We start from the raw sequence: 17,793 nt of genomic DNA, 5'->3' as shown, positions 1-17,793 counted from the left end.
GAAACCCTTTTAGAGGCTTCTACTAAGACCCTACAGCACAAAAGTATACCTGTTTGGAAGATATCCCATGTTACCCACCTCACTGGCTGAGGCACATTAGAAGTGTAGAACGGATTTTGATCCATGCAGAAGATGTCTTAACGATCATATGGTTGTGCACATGGATGAGGTTGTTGATGTTGTCCAACAAAGTCCAGGATTTACCTGTTAAATGGTGAATCTGGCTTGTATCTACACCCTGATATCCTCTGTTTGAATGGTAAGCAACAGCTGAACAGCAGCTTACCTGGTACTGGGTTGTCGTATTCAATGAATAATGTTGGATTATGATTATTGAAGTTTCATTTTTTAGTTTAAAAAATTTTCACTTTCCTTCTCTTTATTTTCCCTTGCAATTAAACAGAAAAAAAGGGACCTAATACATGAGGCTCCCACAATTACAATAGGTCACAGTATACGCAGCCTTAACTCTGTTTTGCGGAGTCTCTCAACTCGAAACTATGACCATTAGGTTGCAATCTTACTTGGTCTCTTGAACAAAAGTTTTAAAACTCAGAATTTGTCTCAAATGATACCAATAATGATCGGATTGAGATCAGATGAATTTATTTCTGCTTAAAATAACTAGTGTTTTGTACCGTTTTACCTTTATGCCTTACCAATGGATTTGTAAGGATCAGGGATCAATTTCAGTCTATACCCATCCACGGGTGGATCTGACTGATCATATGCGGACCCTTCATCCCATTAACTACCTTGATCATCACAGGCCGAGCATCATTCACTTCATTAATGGTATTGTATTTGTAAAATTAATGATACAAATACATATAAAAAGGGATAGCATGTGAGTAGAGTAAGACAAAACAATTATTTTATACATTTTAGATTTGGCTAAACATATGTTATTAACTAAATAAATACTAGCCATAGCGCCTATACATCCATTTGAATTTCCCGCTCTGATCAACTTCACATTTGAAATCGGCCCACCTGTAACCTACTAAACCTACCACAACCCCCGCCAATGAACCTCCGCCCCCGCCGATTGCTGTCGGCGCCGGTCGTTGCCCATTTTCCACGTGTCTACTATGCAGCGACTTTTCACTCGTGTGTAGCAAGGGACCGCACCCCACCCACGAATCGCATCTCATCACGTGATTACTCCATGTGACTTATGTCAGTTTCTACGCTGGATGCTTTTCCTCAACATTTTGTGCGGCAATTTCCGTTTTCGTACGGACGGAGACTCACTGACGTCAGCCATCCGTCAAGAAACGGCTTCTCTCTCCTCTTTCTCTCTCTTCTCTACTCGAAGAAGACGAAAGTGGCCACGATCTCATGAAGGAGTGAGTCGAGAATATCACGTTCGATCTCAAAGACGATTGACTCGCCTTCCTCAGAGTAAGAGAGCACCGTGTGGATGTTAGCATCTGGCAGGTCCTTCTCGACCAGGTTGTCGATGTCTTGGAGGATCTGACAGTTGGCGGCTGGGAAGCTCTGAATGCGCGACCACAAGAGTTCCATAAGCCGCAAACCCGTCATCCTCATCTGGGTTTCCTTGTTGATACTTGCTGGCAATAACTCACCATGGATGGAGCAGAGCCATGGTTTCCTCTTCAGATACGGTCTCAGCACATCCACCAGAATCTCGTCCACTAATTGGAACAACAGCTTTCTATTGCAACGGTGCCTTATCGTACCCAGATCAATTTCTTCTTCTCCTTCTTCTTCTTCTTCATCGTCATCGCCATTATTTTCTGTTTTGGAGTAAGGGAAGGAATTTTCGAGGTAGTGGAAGATTAATGGGTTGAGAAGGTGATATGGAGAGAACCATCTCGTGATAGAAACAAACGCATCCCTGTGAATTCCTGTACTTCTTAATATCTTTTTTACGTACCGGAATTCTGCACTACCACCTTTCTTGCTGCTGCTGTTACTGTTCCCCTTGTTCTGGTCTTGGCGGGCGAGCATCTCCGTCTCTTCTTGTCTGTTGTACTTCTGGCTCAAACAACTAGATAACTGTGAACTCTGTTTTGAACTTTGGGCTACCTGAAAAACCATTAAATAAAATTAAAAATAATGAACTTTTATTCAAAATTAAGAGAGATAGGGATTACCAGTTTTTGATTAGTAGAACACTTTTGCTGGTCCTTCTTGAGCCCAAGGAGGACAAGGTCCTTAGACAATGGGTTTTTCTTGGAATTCTTGTAGTGATTAGGTTTTGCTACTGGGGTTGCACGGACAAATGCTTCTTCTCTCATGTTTCTTACCGTCTCTGTAATTTGAGGAGGCTTTGTGAGACGTTCAGTGAAGCGCTTGCTGCTGCCTTTCTTGCATTTCGTGGTCGCTGATCTGTTCGAGGGCTGCGGTCTCGGTCTCCTTGGAGCTTTTGGTTGTGGTTCATTATCAGTACTTGCAGATGTCGATGGACTGTTTAAGCATTGATCATGACTGGTTGATGGAGCTGTGACCCGTTTATTTTCCGGCTCCAAGAACCTGAGCCGAGGAGAGCGTGATTGTGCTGAGTGTTTACCTGGGCTCGATTCATCTCCCATTTTTGTATGATTTAAAAGCCTTGTTCTATGGGGTTTGATCGTGGGAATATCTGATAGAATAATTAAAGAATCAATATGACAGATCAAAGAACACGAACAATAATTTGAGCTAATTAAAACATTACACTATCACCTTCACTCGATCCGTTTCTGGTGGTGTTTGTAATGTCGAGACCCATTTTTCTCCTGCCGACACTCTCTTTCACCTGTTTGACAATCTGCCGAGCATAGTAGCTTGGATTTCTGTTTTCATTCCCTTGCCTCCACTCTTTCTTTCTGGACTTGGTGGAATAATGAGAGCAAGAGAGGGAGTTTCTAGAGGTAAATTCTTCAGGTGGAACCATCAGGTTCTCTTTATTGATTTGAAGAGAGAGCCTGGGATCCATATCTGATGATCTTCTGGCCGAAGAGATTCGTGGAGAATCGGGTAAAGAACGACTCTCATGGATAGTTTTCCGGGATCGAAGATCTCTCCTCACTGCTGCACAAGCTAGTTTCTCTTTAAGATTTTGTTCTTGGTGAAACTTTCCTCGCGAACGTCCACTGACATGGGCTGATTCGGAAGTGGTGGTCGAGGAGGAGGAGGAAGAAATAGGGGAGCTTTCAGGCAGGAGATCAAGACCCATGAGCCGAGCTACCAGATTCGGGGTTTTGATCACCGGAGAAGTACTGGTCTCTGAAGATATCTCCTCCATGCCACCTTTTGTTCCTAATCGAATTTCGATCATTTTCTGTAAATAACAAAAGAAACCACCACGGAAAGAAAGATTAAAAGAAAGGAAAAAAAATTAAAAAAATGCAAATCCTCTTATAAATTCTAATTTCTCTTACTGGAAGATTCAAGTCGTCTTCCTTGGTGATTGAAGATAAGCGCAGAGTTCCCATGCAGGGATCCTCCTCTGACTCCAAGCTATTCCTTGGTGCTTCCAAACCTAAATTACACAAAACCCACCACATATAATTCAAAAATCTCACCCAACTACCTTGGAAGAGAATAGTTGATCAGAGAGAGAGAGAGAGAGATAACCTTTAAGGATTGTGGGGTCTTCAGGAAGAAATGAGTCTGGGGACTTGAAGCAAGGTTGGTGTAAGGGGAACTGAAACTGATGATCAAAAAGTAGCTGAAGCACACCACTGATGCAACCAGAGGTATCCCTTTCCACTCTCCTTGTGGTCGAGGATCGGCCACCACCCCATGACCACTCTCTAACCATAACTTAGCTTCTTGAAGAAAAGGCGTTAAAAGAGGAGGAAAAGAAGAAGAAGGTAGAAGAAAGTAAAAGGAGAGGACAATAGGAAAAGGAATTAATCCTCAGTTAAGGTTCACACAGACTGAGACTGAGACTGAGACTGAGAATCTAAGTTGTGAACAGAGAAGGAGAGAAGAAGGAAAAAAGGTTACTTAAGCGCAATAAACGGATCCATTTTGATGAGAAGATCCCAATTGAGCTACAGAGAGAACCCAGGAAGCACAACGTAAACTTTCTGTGAGGCATTGGGAATTGAAATCTAATGAAAGGAAATGAAGAGAAATGAAGGATGATGACGAAATGGCCACGCTCTCTCGGCTCTCTCTACTCACTTTACGATGCCAAGGATTCCCCTCCTCAAGTCTTTCCTCTCCACAGTCTTGATTGGTTTTTTTAATTTTGAATTAGAAAAAGCACCAGTAAGCAGTGACGACTGACGAGTGTCATGACATGGACCCTTATGGTCTTTTTGAAATTTTTATAACATTTTTGTCAGCAAAAGGATTCCTTATCCGCCCCCTGGACCAGACCAGTGGCCTCCGCCTTTCTCGAGGGTTAATTATCACTTTTTATTCCTCTACCCTTATCCACTTGTCTTTTGCTTTTGGATTAATCGATGGATTTCATTGGGTAATCTCCAAAAAAAGGAAAGAACGAATACTACCAAAAGGTTTTTCAGGTGATACACTTTATCACCTTCATCCCATTTTTTGTACTATTGTTTGTATTCAAAACCTGCCTGTCTTTGATGGAGTTCAGGAACGATCTTCTATGCAACTGTCAATATTTTGAGGTTCTGGGATTCCAATGAGATTTTAGAATTCTTGCATTTAAAAAGAGGAAGTGTCTCTTTTGGGCTCCTATGCGTGTGTAAGGACTAAAGACTACTAAGGACTGACTACTAAGAATATATGAGAAAGCATTACCAGAGACGTTATTTTTTCATGTTATTTTTTCATTTTATGGGATGAACTTTTCATTTTGCTCCCATGTATCTTGACGTAAGGGTCACATTCTTTGATATAAATTATTTTTTAAAATATTTAATAGGTAAAGTTTAAGAATAACCTAGGTGTCTTTGTGTAAATTAGATTATGGATAAGTATTTTCTGTTCAAAAGTGGTCCATACACCCACACATGGGCGCATGCCCCTAAGGAGGAACATGGTGGTTACTGTGCCCCCTATGTCTATGGCGCAACGGCCATTCTCAAATAGATTTTTTTTTTTTAAATTATATATACAATATGAGAAGTAGAAATCCCCAAAACATGAGAGGTATATCGAAAGTAAGAATTAGGAGAAAGTTTTTCTTCTCTCATTAACTGTGTAGGAAACCCCTCAAGAATTTGAGAGAAGATCAAGCCCTCGTACGAGAATCATTCTCATAAGGGGTTGATCCACATAGATGGAATCCACCCAACAATCAACTCTATGATGGATTCCATGTATGAGGATCAGCCCGTACAAGGTTCTTGTACAAGAACTTGATCCACATTCTCAAGAATCTAGGGACCAATTATGACCATGGGTAAAGGAATTTTCATTCGCCGTGGGTAGGATCGGGCTCCTCTCCTAAGCGCCCATCGCCTAGGTTAGCCCATAGCTACTTGGGCGAGCGTCATATATCTAAATGAAGATCCAATGCTTTGAAAAGAGGCATGGTGAACAAGACACTGATAGAGGTGTGAAAAGCTAGGTGTTGAGAACCGTTGAATCCTCGTCTGGACATGTGGTACTCGCCAAAATAACCATGGGCAAGATCAGGGCAATGAACACTTAGGAAAGGAGCCAAATCCCTGTAACTCAATTTGAACTTTGAACCATATTCATTGTTTTCAATCCTTTGACTCTCTTTGGAACAGAAAAACCAGGCTGTATACAATGGAACTAGCCCCTTCAACAAGTCGGTGTTTGGGCCAACTTTCAGACTTCTGATTAAAAGTGTCTCTTCGATCATATCTCATGAAGGCTCCGTCCAGGCTCTCAGGGGGCCCAATCCAGCTTCCCCACATATAGCTTGAGAGGAGTATGGTCGATCTTTACGTAGGTGAACGTCTCTGATCTGTAGATATAGCATCTATTTTCTCTCTCCTTATTTAATAGATGTTATATCCATGGATTAGGGACCTTCACGTACGTGAATATTCACCACTCTCGCTTGAGATTGGGAGATGTCCTATATACAAGGCTACAAGCATAGCTTCCATTTCTGGTCTGGACTGTGAAGCAGGAGCAGAGAGTGCAGCAAAGCAGGAAACTAGATAGGGATAAGGGGAAAGAAGAAAACGAAAAAGAAAGTGGGAAAGAAGCAAACGAAAAATAAAGTTAAAAGAAAAGAGACCAAACAGAGTAATATTTGGAATCAGGATAGCCCACACTGTTCCGGGGGAGTGGGGACCAAACAGAGGTTAACTTATCCTGCCATGTGACCAAACACTTTTTGGGCTACAACCATTTCCCACAAGGGTGAATTGGGCTACACTTGGATGCTAGCTAGGTAAGATACCACATGGTAGAATCAATGCCCTTACACCCCCTATATACAAGTTTGCATAGTTAAGAAGGCCAATACTAGGCTAGACCTAGACCAATATTACTGAGCCAGCCCAGCCCAAAATACTTCCCCCCTAGAGTCTCATTGCACCTCATTCTTTTTTGGGGTTACAGTTATGATCAAATATTATTGAAATGGACCTCACACCCTTTAGGTTGTTAGGGTAGGTGCACACAGTTTAGCCCACATTTATAGTTTTCTGCTTTTTTTTTTTTTTGAATTATGAGAGACAGAGAGAGCATTAAAGACTTTTGAAACAAGCAATGGGTAGAGACCTTAAGAGTCACATTAACCGATAGAATTTTATTTATTTCTGGGCCGGCATGCGACCACTGATTAGTGGTCCCATTTGTTGGAGTGTTCTCAATAAAGCCCAACATTCCTCTCCCTGATGGGCCTAATCTCCTATCCGGGGGTGGGGGGACCCTTCTAGCAACATTGAACGACACAAAAGAAGGTGCATGCGGAACTCAGACCTAAATATTGTAAATAACATAGATGGGCAAGAATTCAATGCGTGGTAGCATAAGCCTTACACCAACCCGCCGGGTGGGGGGTGGGAAGAATGGACAAGGGCATCAATATGGATGAGATTTTTTATTTCACAGGAGGTAGAACGATAATTTTGTAGGCTCCTATGTCTAGATGCAGGGGGACCATGCAACTGAGCAACGTTATTTCTCCTATGATATCTATGGGTGAGGGCAAGACATGTGATTTTGTATTTCATAAGAAGTGGAGTGATAATTTTGTGTGCTCTTATATCTGGGTGCGAAGGGCCATGCGACAAAATAGCTTTCTTTCTCCCATAATATTTTTGGAGAAAAAGGATGAGAGATCATTGTGTGACCCTTGCACTGGTGCGGGCCCAATGAAAGCATGTACCTTGGCATTAAGAGGGTTGGAATTTCACATTTCATGAAGGAAGGGCTTTGTGTCTAGGCACAGGAGTCATGCAACTTGGGAAGAATCTTTTTTCTTATATTAAATTTATAAGTTGTACCACACATGAGACATGACACATCATGTTGACAAAACTTGTGAACCTTTTAATGCATTATCAACATGATTGTAACTTGATCTACCAAAAATCAGGATTGTGACTTGTCACAAACACCAGTCAAAAATTATTTTTTTTTGGTAGAAACACCAGTCAATAGGTCAATAAGGGTTTTAATCAGTTAGTTCTAGTTTATGGTTTGGTTCATGATGTAATGGAAAGAAATTGAAACTGAAACAAGTTTCATTGAAACAGAACTGGTAATTAATCACTTTCAACTTCCCAAGCTGAGGTTTTGGTTAATCATTTTGTAGTCAGTTTCTAATTATGCAGTTTATAATCGCTTCTATTCGGTTTAGTTGGTTTGATTATTTGGTTCATCAATTTAATCGGTTTTATTAGGTTTAAAATCATTTTATTCACTTTATTGTTCTAATTATTCACTTTAACAGTTTATGGGTTCAGTACAAAATTGATTACTATTCTTAGAATTCGGTATGCGATTCCTAGAAATCAATCTTCAGCCTTAACCTACTTATGCTCTTCCAAATTCCATTTCAATTCTAAGTCTATAATTCTGTAAGAAAATCTCAACCAAACATAATCTTAATATGAAGTCCTAAATGTATTAGATTTTTTCGAGGACAAAGTTTTCCTTTATTGGTGACTGAATGATGAAACAATCTAGATGTGACCCCATCACTTCTCACCTCTCCCCCTCCTCCTATTATAAGTCATCGTGATGAGCCACGGTGAATGACCTTAGAAAAATTTAATCCTTTTTTGTTTGAAAAACCCTAACATCAGCAAAATTTGAGGGGCCACTACAGTGGCCACTCATCAATTATACGTATGAAAACTTTAATCCAGATGAGTGGTGACTGCCACACAGTAGAAGTCTAACTTAAATCAAAGGAGTAGTTGAGTATTAGACCCCCACCCTCTAAGTAATGGTTAGTAGGCAATAATTGTATTGTAATTTTGTAACAATAAGTGGGCCTATTGTGCCCTTGTTGGCCCCTTTTGGGTCCTTTGATGGCCCAGTTGTGGGTCTTGCAAAAAAACAAAGAAGTCTCTTCCGCTTGACATTTTCTCTCTCCCCCCTCCCCTCCTACCATGTGGATTTCTCATCGGTGAGAGGGGAGGGGGTCACCATAGTCAATCACGGTTGAGTGGGTGTGTGTGACAGCTGAGAATCTTGTTTGCTCTGCATTAAAAGGCCAATTTATTTGAATTCTACATGTCATATCACAATTATGCATCATGTTTGGTACCTCGTTTGCATCAAGTTCATCAATTTTTTTTGTGGTGTTTGATGCTCAAATTGGGTAGGAAATTAGGTCAATCATTGCGGCAAAGTTGGGGACTCAAGTGGAAACAAATATGATCAATATGTTCTCTCTCTCTCATGGGACGATAATCATTTACTTTCTTTTAAGAGCTCACAATTTGATTCATAATTTTTTTTATTATAATAAAACACAAGAACATTACATAGAGTTCATAGTTTCAAATAAAATAATTGACTTCCTTCGTCCCGATTTTTTCGATCATTGCCTTAAAGGTAATAAGTTTGATCAAACGGATAAGATTATTGTTGTTCGTTTTTACACAAAAATTAGGTATGGACAAAAGATTCTCCATTTTAAGTAGAAGAAGAAAAGTGGTCCATGACCAAAGTAAAAAGTTGGTAATAGCCATCAAAGGTTCAAGGTCTTCAGTTGCTTCAAATCTCGAAACTTCTCATCCTTGTCTGCTTCTCTCATCTCATGAAAAATGCCCTTGCTGTTGCTTCAATACCTTCTCCTATCATCACATAGTTAGCATATAGTAATAATCATCTAACTTCTGAAAACAAGGTAGTGGCCCATCTAGAAATATTTTGAGAATGATTAGATACAACAAAAATGACAAGAACATTACAAGCAAAAAAGGAATCTTTGGTATCTGAACAGGTTTAGGTTCTATAGCATTAACCTGTGGGGTATTTGATTGTCAAACGGGCCAAAAGCTGTCAGTACTGTACCTGATTCAAAATAGTATGCAGATTTGGTTTTTGCGACTCAAAAATGACCAAATTCCTATGTTTTCATACAAAATAACAAACAATAATGAAGAAGGTATGAAAGAAAGAAACCAAATTATTTATCGGTATATCATTAGAATTAAAAAAGTACATAATTAATTTAGGGGAAAGAAGGCAAATGCAAACAATCAGTTCTAAGCCCTAAAGGCCCGTAGCCCACACTCTTTCTGAAAATTCAGGTATTCCGATGATGTTTGTGGCACAAACCATAGGTAGGATTATTAATTGAACGCAATTGCTTGCCCAGTTGGTTGGTGCTTGGTGTTTCGCCAATAGAGTGTAAACTCTTAGGAGGTCATGCGACTCTCTCGTCTTCATCTGGTGCCATAAGGTGTTTCCCTTTCTCCCACTTTTGAAAGATTCTAGAAGGATTGAATTGACGGGATGCTAGGTCCAATGGTACAAGCACGTATGTTGCGACATGGTGGTGAAACGGTCGAAACAACCTCTCGACATTCTCGAGGTAAGGATGCATAGTTTTCACCCCCATACCTTTCATATGTGGGAGCCTCGTGCACTGAGTACATCTAGAAAGATTGGATTAGAGTCAGTCCTAACCATTGGGATTTTATGCAAGTAATGCCATTGCTGAACTTAGAAGGTTTAATTATATAGTTTTAACCTTATGTTCTAAAGAGGGGGAAAAAAAAAAGGAGATATGAAAACCTTATATGATGTGTGTGCTCTGCATTAAAAGATTGATTTACTAGAATAAGACACTCTTTATCTCTTTTATTCATAGAGTTGTTACTTAATTTTTTTTTTTTTGTTTTTGGTAGGGAGTAGCTACCTAATCAAAAGCAAGGTTTAAGGTATTCGAATCGGTCTTAGGATCGAATAGAGCCAATATTAATTCAATCCTGTTTCAGCCTAGATCTGACTATGCAATACTAAAATTATTTTTTATTACCCTGTCCTTATTGATCTACCAAACGGCACTAAACAAGAATTGAAATTGGATGAGACCGATATTAATCCAATCCATTTCCTTAAACCATGATCAAAAGACTCATTAATTAACGAGACTGGCTTTATTATAATCCACTTGACACAACATAAAAAAATGGAGCCAAAATCGGCTGAGCCTAATCTTGGTTCTTGCCATCCCGGAATCCGGAGCTGCTGATCTAAATTGGGTGTCTAGGGTTCATGTCGACTCAGACTAAAGATCAGTTAACAATACAACTATAGTGTGATAAAAATATTTCTTGATGAATTCAGACTTTATAGTGAATGATACAAAGAGAAATATAAAACATAGCATGTTATGGGTTTGAGCATCACAAAGGGAGAAATCACAGGCCCACATAGCAGCCACTTGCAAGAATCCTGTGAGACTTGCAAAACGGAGAAGTGGGAACTTAGTCCCACATCGGCTACATAGAAAAGAGGCATAGCAGAAGACTTCTATTAAAAAAAAACAGATACACTGTCTCAACCATACCTTTCTCGGCCTTTTGGCTAAGATCAAGTGTAGTATCTGTTCTTATCAGTTTAATATCTGATATGTGGGTCATCGACCCACATGATATTAAATTAATTTTTCTCGGGGGAGGATTCATCACGGTAGCTTGCTGCCGGGGTCCTAAAGTGTCGCCTATGCCTTGCACTACTGCATGGGCCTGGCGCACCCCAGCAGAACGAGTCTAATATTTGTTAATGATTTAAATTGTCTTATTGGTGCATCTCATCTATTATAATGATTCTCAGGAAAGGGGCAGCTGGCAAGGAAGGAGAGGCTGTGTGAGATAGTTCCATTCTAGCATTACGTTAGCTTAGCTTAGTGGCGGCAGTTTTAGATAGAGCTGAAGGAGAAGAGGTTGTGAGATTGTATCTTTTCATACACATCCCTAAGATACCCATCCCTACTAGGGCCCAATAGGCTGGCGGCGCTCAGTGTCATTAGGCGGAGAGCCACTATGTAACCTCAACGCTTATCTTGTATCGTTTGTCATATAATCAAAGGTTATACAAAAATAGTTCTTGACCAGATGTCGATTTGGATTCGGGGCCAAGACTAATTTCATAACTGAACCACCAATTTTTGCTCGGTTCACCTGTTTCATATTGGTATTGGATTCCAGTGTATCACCCCATACGATACTGATACGTAAAGCCATGCATATAACTTGCCACTGAGAAACAAGCAATTGGTTATGGCACTGACTTGCAGTTTATATTTTAATATGTTCCCTCCCTCCCTATCATTTCGCTTGGGAACCAACTCCTCTCTAGTAAAGTCCCATACAGCAATTCAAAGATAAGTGTTTCCTATCCCGTGGCACGGGAAACAACCAATGGGTTACTCTATCAGTTCAATTAATATGTGGTACAGAAATCATTTGAGAGGGGTAGCATCATGCACCTTTAGCAAGCAGAGCCGTTTCAGCTAGGGTTCTTACTTCTTACCCACCAATGTGGCCAAACCTGCTTGAGCTGAGCCCTGAAACCCCTAGGTGAAGAGCTTTCTTAATTCCGATGAATCGGATTTGAGAGATTCAGAGCATTTAATTCCAACAATGCCGAGAAAATCAATCTGATTCAACAGAAGTCATCCCACACCCTGGCAGTAACAATTCATCCAAGTAGTATAGTAAAAAACTCAGCTATAAACAAGAAACCAAGAAACCATCATCCACACAAATTACTTCCAAGGAGACTGCTCACCACCTTCACATATAATTTTGTGAAACAGGAGCATAGGAAAAATCTCTAACTGAAAAATGCCAATACATCCCAACCCCACTTACCAGCACTACCTTTTCTGGCGTGGAGCATGGAATTGTCCAAATGAGAAGGAACAGAACGCAGAAAGGAGTAGAGGGCAAAGCTGGCATACTAAATCCGCTGTTAGATTAACTTGGGCTGGGTTGAACACGAAAGAGGCCAAGTATTTGAAACCAACCTCAACTTAATGACTTGGGCCTTGGAGTCGAAAGGTATAGTCTCTGAGAAGCAGGCTGTAATACTAAGCCCTTCATTTTTTTTTAAAATGAAGTAAAATACCAAGGGCATTTGATTATATTTCTGTTGTTTCTGTGTCTAGAACAGTAGTGTTTTCCTGTTTCTGTGGGATGAAACGATTTTTCAAATTGCCAAAAAGTGTTTGATATTTTTATTTCTCGAAACGTTTTCAACAGTATAGTCGGGTTTGAGACACAAGTGAAGGTACCATGTTGTAAGAATGCAGCTCACAAGCGAAGGAACAACATTGAAGTTGCAGGTATGCTTCGTGGAGATGAGCTTCAAAAGGATGAAGACAGTTTGGAACTGTGAGGTTTGCACAACCACGTTGGAGTAGCCGCTTTTGGATAGCGAGAAATTTCAATAATGTGATGGGATTTGGCGAAGGTTGAGTGAGGTATCGGGTTTTTCACAATTTTTATTTCTCTCACTTATTTCTAGAAAAAGAAAAATAGGTCTGACTTGTTTCTCCATTCCTATTTCTAGACAAAGAAATAGCTTGGCATAAAATTATATTTCTAATTCAAAAAACAAGTGAAACGAAATAAAAAAATCAATAAGTTTTTGGGGTGTTTTCCCATTTCTGAGCACAAAAAAAGGGAAAAATACGTTTCTAAAAACAAAATCAAACAGGCCCTAAGCCTTTGAAATATGCAATTTGAAGTTCCAATATATTCCATCCAACGCAGAAATGGAATAACTCATTTTCTGCAAGTAGACATCACAAGAAGGGAAGAACATCGTGGATTGAGGAATCGGTATTGAATCACTCAATGTCATAATGTCGGTCCTATTAGCTGATCTAATACTAGATCAATGGTACAAAATTTTTAGGGAAAAATAGTAAAAAAAATATGTTATCGAAATCTTATGGGCAGAATCATCAGATATGATTGGATACGGCCGATTTGTCTCAATATTGATATAGTGGAGAAACGATACCGTGAACTAAATTACTGAATAGCACACTTACAAAAATCGTCCCCCAACCTATTCTACCTCGAATCTGTATTAGCTAATTTCATTATATCAGTTAAATCTTCTGGCATTTTCTTAACATTTCTTGGATTTCAGAAAGTCACAAACAGCCTGATTGTCACTCCTTATTAGGAAACGGTTTTTCTGGAATGAGGAAAAATTTGAATTTCTAAACCATAAATACATGTTAGATTTGATATAATAATCCAAATAAAATGTGTATCCACACTTGATAAGTCCTATCCATGGTATAAAAAATTGTATTGGATCGAGTAAATCAAATTACCCGTATCAAAGTATTGATTGAGACCGATCCGTGATCCCAATCCAATGATAAGGTATAAGGGTAAAAAGGTTCAAAATAACCTTCTTTTTTTTTTTTTAAACAAAACAAGGATAAATCTATCCAAATCCAATCAAATCCGTATTAGTTGAGACTGATCCCAAGATAGATCTCTGAGTTTTAAAACCTTGGTCCTATCTTAATCACTCTCCATTGGGCTCCCACATCAATGATATCATAGTCCAAAGATAGAACAAATTAATCGCAACTATCCAAACTCTAAGAAGGGTAAGACGCCGCTGACCATAGTTCATACATATGTAATTAACCAAAGGGCAAGAGAACCCTATCCACTTTTGTGTACACTATGTTAACATATAGACCACTGAAAAGCTGCACGGAAGTATCAAAGTGGGCGATAGTAAAATTTTTCCTTACTCACCTAAATTTTGGTGCAGATCCACACAAGTGAATAAAGATTTTTCTTCCTTAACCAAAATATGATGCTTCCAATTACTCTGGTCAAGAAGAAAAGAGAGACCATAGGAAATTAGGCATATAGGTACCCTCTTTGAGGTCCATACTTGTTAGTCCCACATCGGTAAGCTTTAGAGGAGTGAGGGTAAAAGAGCACATAAATAAGGGAAGGCTATGTGAAGAAAACATACTTACCTGGACGGGGTTTATGGGTGATCAAGAAGGGCCATTGCCTAGGTTGGTGACCTCCATTGCACTTGGGAGGGGTGCCCGCCTAACATCTCCCCAAGTGGGAGAGTGTACGTCATAATTTGTGGCAAAGGGGGTACGCGTTCGTGCGGCCCCTACCATTCTTAGTACTTAACATTTTAGTTCTTCTTTGTAATCTGATTTTATGTAAAGCTTGTCTTTATTGATAATTGATGTGGTAAAAATTGACCAGCGGATCTTCTTTTCTTTGTAGCTCTTGATGCTCTAGCAGATCTGCATAGAAGAGAAGACAAGGAACCGGGCTGACCCGACGGGGGACTCTCCGATGCCTAAGTCAGATATTTCCACAGCAAATACTCAAGAGAGTTTTCAGTTGAAAGAAGTGATGATCCCCACAGTGGAGGCTTACCTTGGTATTTATAAGCTAATGATGGAGTGGAGAAATAGGGAAGTCCGTGGAGAGTCCTACTGGACGTGGAGTCCTTAAAGAGAATGGCTCTCTGATTCTAGGAATATTTTAGATTCTGGGGCATCTTTCAGAAATATTCCTCTCTTATTTCAAAGGTGTGGATTGTGAGAGGGGTGGATGCCTCTGATGATGTGTAGTTGATAGAGTCATGTTCTTGTGATAAGTGATTACGTTCCTTGAATGTAGGAGTGGGTGAGAGCACTTTTCTAGGAGCCCTGCCTGATGATGCTGGGCCGAGGTGGCTACTCGGCCAGAGGAGAGGCCGAGGTGGCAGTACGGCCTGAGGAGATGCCGAGGTGGTAGCTCGGCCTGATGAGGACCAAGGTGGCAGCTCGGCCTGATGGGGGGCCGAGGTGATAGCTTGGACTGATGAGGGGCTGAGGTGGTAGCTCGGCCTGATGAGGAGTCGAGGTGGTAGTACGGCATGATGAGATGCCGAGGTGGTAACTCGGCCTGATGAAGAGCCTAGGTGGCAGTACAACATTAGTTCGAACGATCCTTGGCCGTGCTGTGGTTAGAGACAATTACCCTCATCAATAATCAACTTGACAGAAAAAAAAAGGGTGTAGCCAACAAAGAGGCTTATACCACTGTAAGTTTGGGAAATTCATAATATGTGCAGTCTTATCTCTGTGAAATGGTTGTTTCTTGACTTGAACTTGTGACCACTAGGCCACAATGGAGAAACCTTAATAAACTTAATACATTATTTAAAAAATCAGAATTCAATCAAGTGATTTATAATCGTCCGAGCCCAACCCGATTCTGGCCATTCCAGAGTGGCTAGTCCTCACTGGGGGGGGTTCAAAGGTTTCGACTAATTCCGATCAATCCAAAATGGAATCGGATGCAATCCATGGCTTGTGTCAAGATTGTCTTAGCTAGTTGAGATAAAGGGCAATGAAAGTAATACAAGGTATATGTAGTGTTTAAGAGATAAAATTGGATCGTCAATAGTGTAATGGGATCCTTTACACGTACATTCATCTGGAAATACATGTGAGGATCTAGAACCTATCCTATTTTTTGTCATTTAGAGGGTGAAGAGGAATATATATGAAAATAAAAAGAAAAGATGTTCGATACTCATACATTCGTCCAAGTAAACATACTTGCATAGGATCCATTCTCGTGAATAACACTATTCTTTGATGAGCGGTCATTTCCACCCCTTGAATTGTAAGCCTAATGTTTACATCCATCTAAAATGGAATATAAGATAGGGAGATGATAAGAGAAGTGAAAACTAACTAAATCCCACATCGGATAATGAAGGAAGACGCATGGCATGAAACTGCCATAGAACAAGAGCAGAGACTCATAACAAAGCATACTTTTCTTGGCCTTTTGGCTAAGATCAATTGTAGTATCTGTTCTTATCAGTTTAACATCTGATACGTGGGTCATCAACTTACATGATATTAAATTAATTTTTCTTGGGGGAGGGCCCACCAAGGTAGCTTGCTGCCGGGTCCTCAGAGCGTCGCCCATGCGTTGGACTACTGCATGGGCCTGGCGCACCCCACCAAAACAATATTGAAACATTTTAATATCCTGATCATATTGTCTGCTAATGTTTAGATACGATAAACAATTTACCTTTTTCTTTTAATAGAACTACAGACTTTGGATTAATCCGTTTTTACTCTATTGTATTCTTAAGTATAGATTTATCTGGATTAAAATTTTGAATCAAGAATGAGGAAGCAATCACAAGAAGGGAAGAATAATCAGGATAGGATGTGATTGGATTTGGATATCCTAATTGGATATAGATGTACATAAAGATTGAATTTGAATTTTTGATTATCCATTTACATCCTTGACTTGTGTATATCAAACCATCATTCCCTCAGCAAATATAATTCGCTCTCAATTAATCCATATCTCATTCATCTTAGTTCTTTTTCTCATTCTTTAGAATCTATTAAATGATCAAGAACTCTCAAGATAATTAATTGGATATTTATACGAATTGAATAAATTATATTTTCGATTATTCAAAATTGGATTTAAATACCCTTTGATCGGATACGACTGTGAATCAAATTTGCGCTTCCAACTATCAGATTAAATCTTAAGGAACACAATTTTAAAAATTCATTTTTATTATCATACGTTATGAGGTGGAGAAGGGCGGGGAGGGCCAAAAGGCTTAAACCCAAAACCACCTTTTAATTTGATCGCTTCCTTTACTTTAGAGATCCCTCTAAATAGAACTCAAATATCATCCAACACACCAGCAACTATAAACCATGTCTATATATGTTAAATTAAATTTGATAATTCGAATAGCAGGTATAGCTACCATAGTAAGTTTGGGAATGACGAAAAAAAAGTTACAAATACATATCAGTATTAAATGGGTTAGACCTTAATAATACTTCTGAAAAAAAATTGACAAAAAAATGCACGTGGTTCCTTTGTCTATCCCACATCTGTCAGCCAATCGAGTAGTGAGGTTAGAACAGTTTATAAGAATAAAAATGTGGGGAAAAAGAATGCTGCCATGTCCCCTTAGGTTCTCTCACATGACACATGGTTTAGTAAAATAATCAGCCTACCCCTTCCCGTTGGACATTCGTGTGCAAATTTTCATTGGGCTCACGTTGACATAAGGCCACTCAACTTGGTAGCAAACCCTTTCCTTAAAAATATTATTGACATTTTTTCTTTTGGCAAAAATGTGGCAATATCGACCAACTCCCAAGCTTACAACATATTCTAACAGATTTAGTCATGTGATAGATGATATGCCAACCATGGTTTGAAAACTCACCGAATTTTTTGATTTTTTTTTTTTAATTGAAACGAAATTACGAACAAAACATATAACACACAATTTTGGTCATTTCATCAAGATTTTGGTCATGTTGTTTCATTCATTTCACTAATTAAAGGCCATTAACTCTCTCTCGTGAAAGACTAAGTGAAAAACATGAAAAAATACAATATATTGATA

General features: G+C 39.5%; 1 protein-coding gene and 3 non-coding genes across 5 annotated transcripts; 3 read left to right on the top strand and 1 right to left on the bottom strand.

Moving 5' to 3' along the window:
* Window positions 1–852: 852 nt before the first annotated feature.
* Window positions 853–4,201, bottom strand: LOC122064256. 2 transcript variants are annotated; one of them, XM_042627966.1, is made up of 5 exons: window positions 3,586–4,201; window positions 3,390–3,490; window positions 2,692–3,289; window positions 2,274–2,608; window positions 853–2,052 (listed from the first exon to the last, which is right to left on the bottom strand). In XM_042627966.1, the coding sequence occupies exons 1-5, from the start codon at window positions 3,770–3,772 to the stop codon at window positions 1,309–1,311; spliced, it is 1,965 nt and encodes a 654-aa protein (XP_042483900.1). In that variant the 5' UTR covers window positions 3,773–4,201; the 3' UTR covers window positions 853–1,308. The 2 variants fall into 2 exon arrangements, with proteins under 2 accessions (XP_042483900.1, XP_042483899.1); XM_042627965.1 differs by having other exon boundaries at window positions 2,121–2,608; window positions 3,586–4,200.
* A 6,689-nt stretch (window positions 4,202–10,890) lies between these two features.
* LOC122064262 lies at window positions 10,891–11,086 on the top strand. The gene has a single exon (XR_006135633.1). It is a non-coding gene; the product is annotated as a U2 spliceosomal RNA (small nuclear RNA).
* Window positions 11,087–14,339: 3,253 nt separating this feature from the next.
* LOC122064261 lies at window positions 14,340–14,500 on the top strand. The gene has a single exon (XR_006135632.1). It is a non-coding gene; the product is annotated as a U1 spliceosomal RNA (small nuclear RNA).
* A 1,661-nt stretch (window positions 14,501–16,161) lies between these two features.
* On the top strand, window positions 16,162–16,357 carry LOC122064263. Its single transcript, XR_006135634.1, has one exon. It is a non-coding gene; the product is annotated as a U2 spliceosomal RNA (small nuclear RNA).
* Window positions 16,358–17,793: the final 1,436 nt, after the last annotated feature.

The sequence above is a fragment of the Macadamia integrifolia genome, unplaced genomic scaffold (genome assembly GCF_013358625.1).
Source record: "Macadamia integrifolia cultivar HAES 741 unplaced genomic scaffold, SCU_Mint_v3 scaffold1584, whole genome shotgun sequence".
NCBI classification, from domain to species: Eukaryota; Viridiplantae; Streptophyta; class Magnoliopsida; order Proteales; family Proteaceae; genus Macadamia; species Macadamia integrifolia.
The sequence above is the reverse complement of the archived record's forward strand: the minus strand, read 5'-3'. Positions and strand labels throughout refer to the sequence as shown.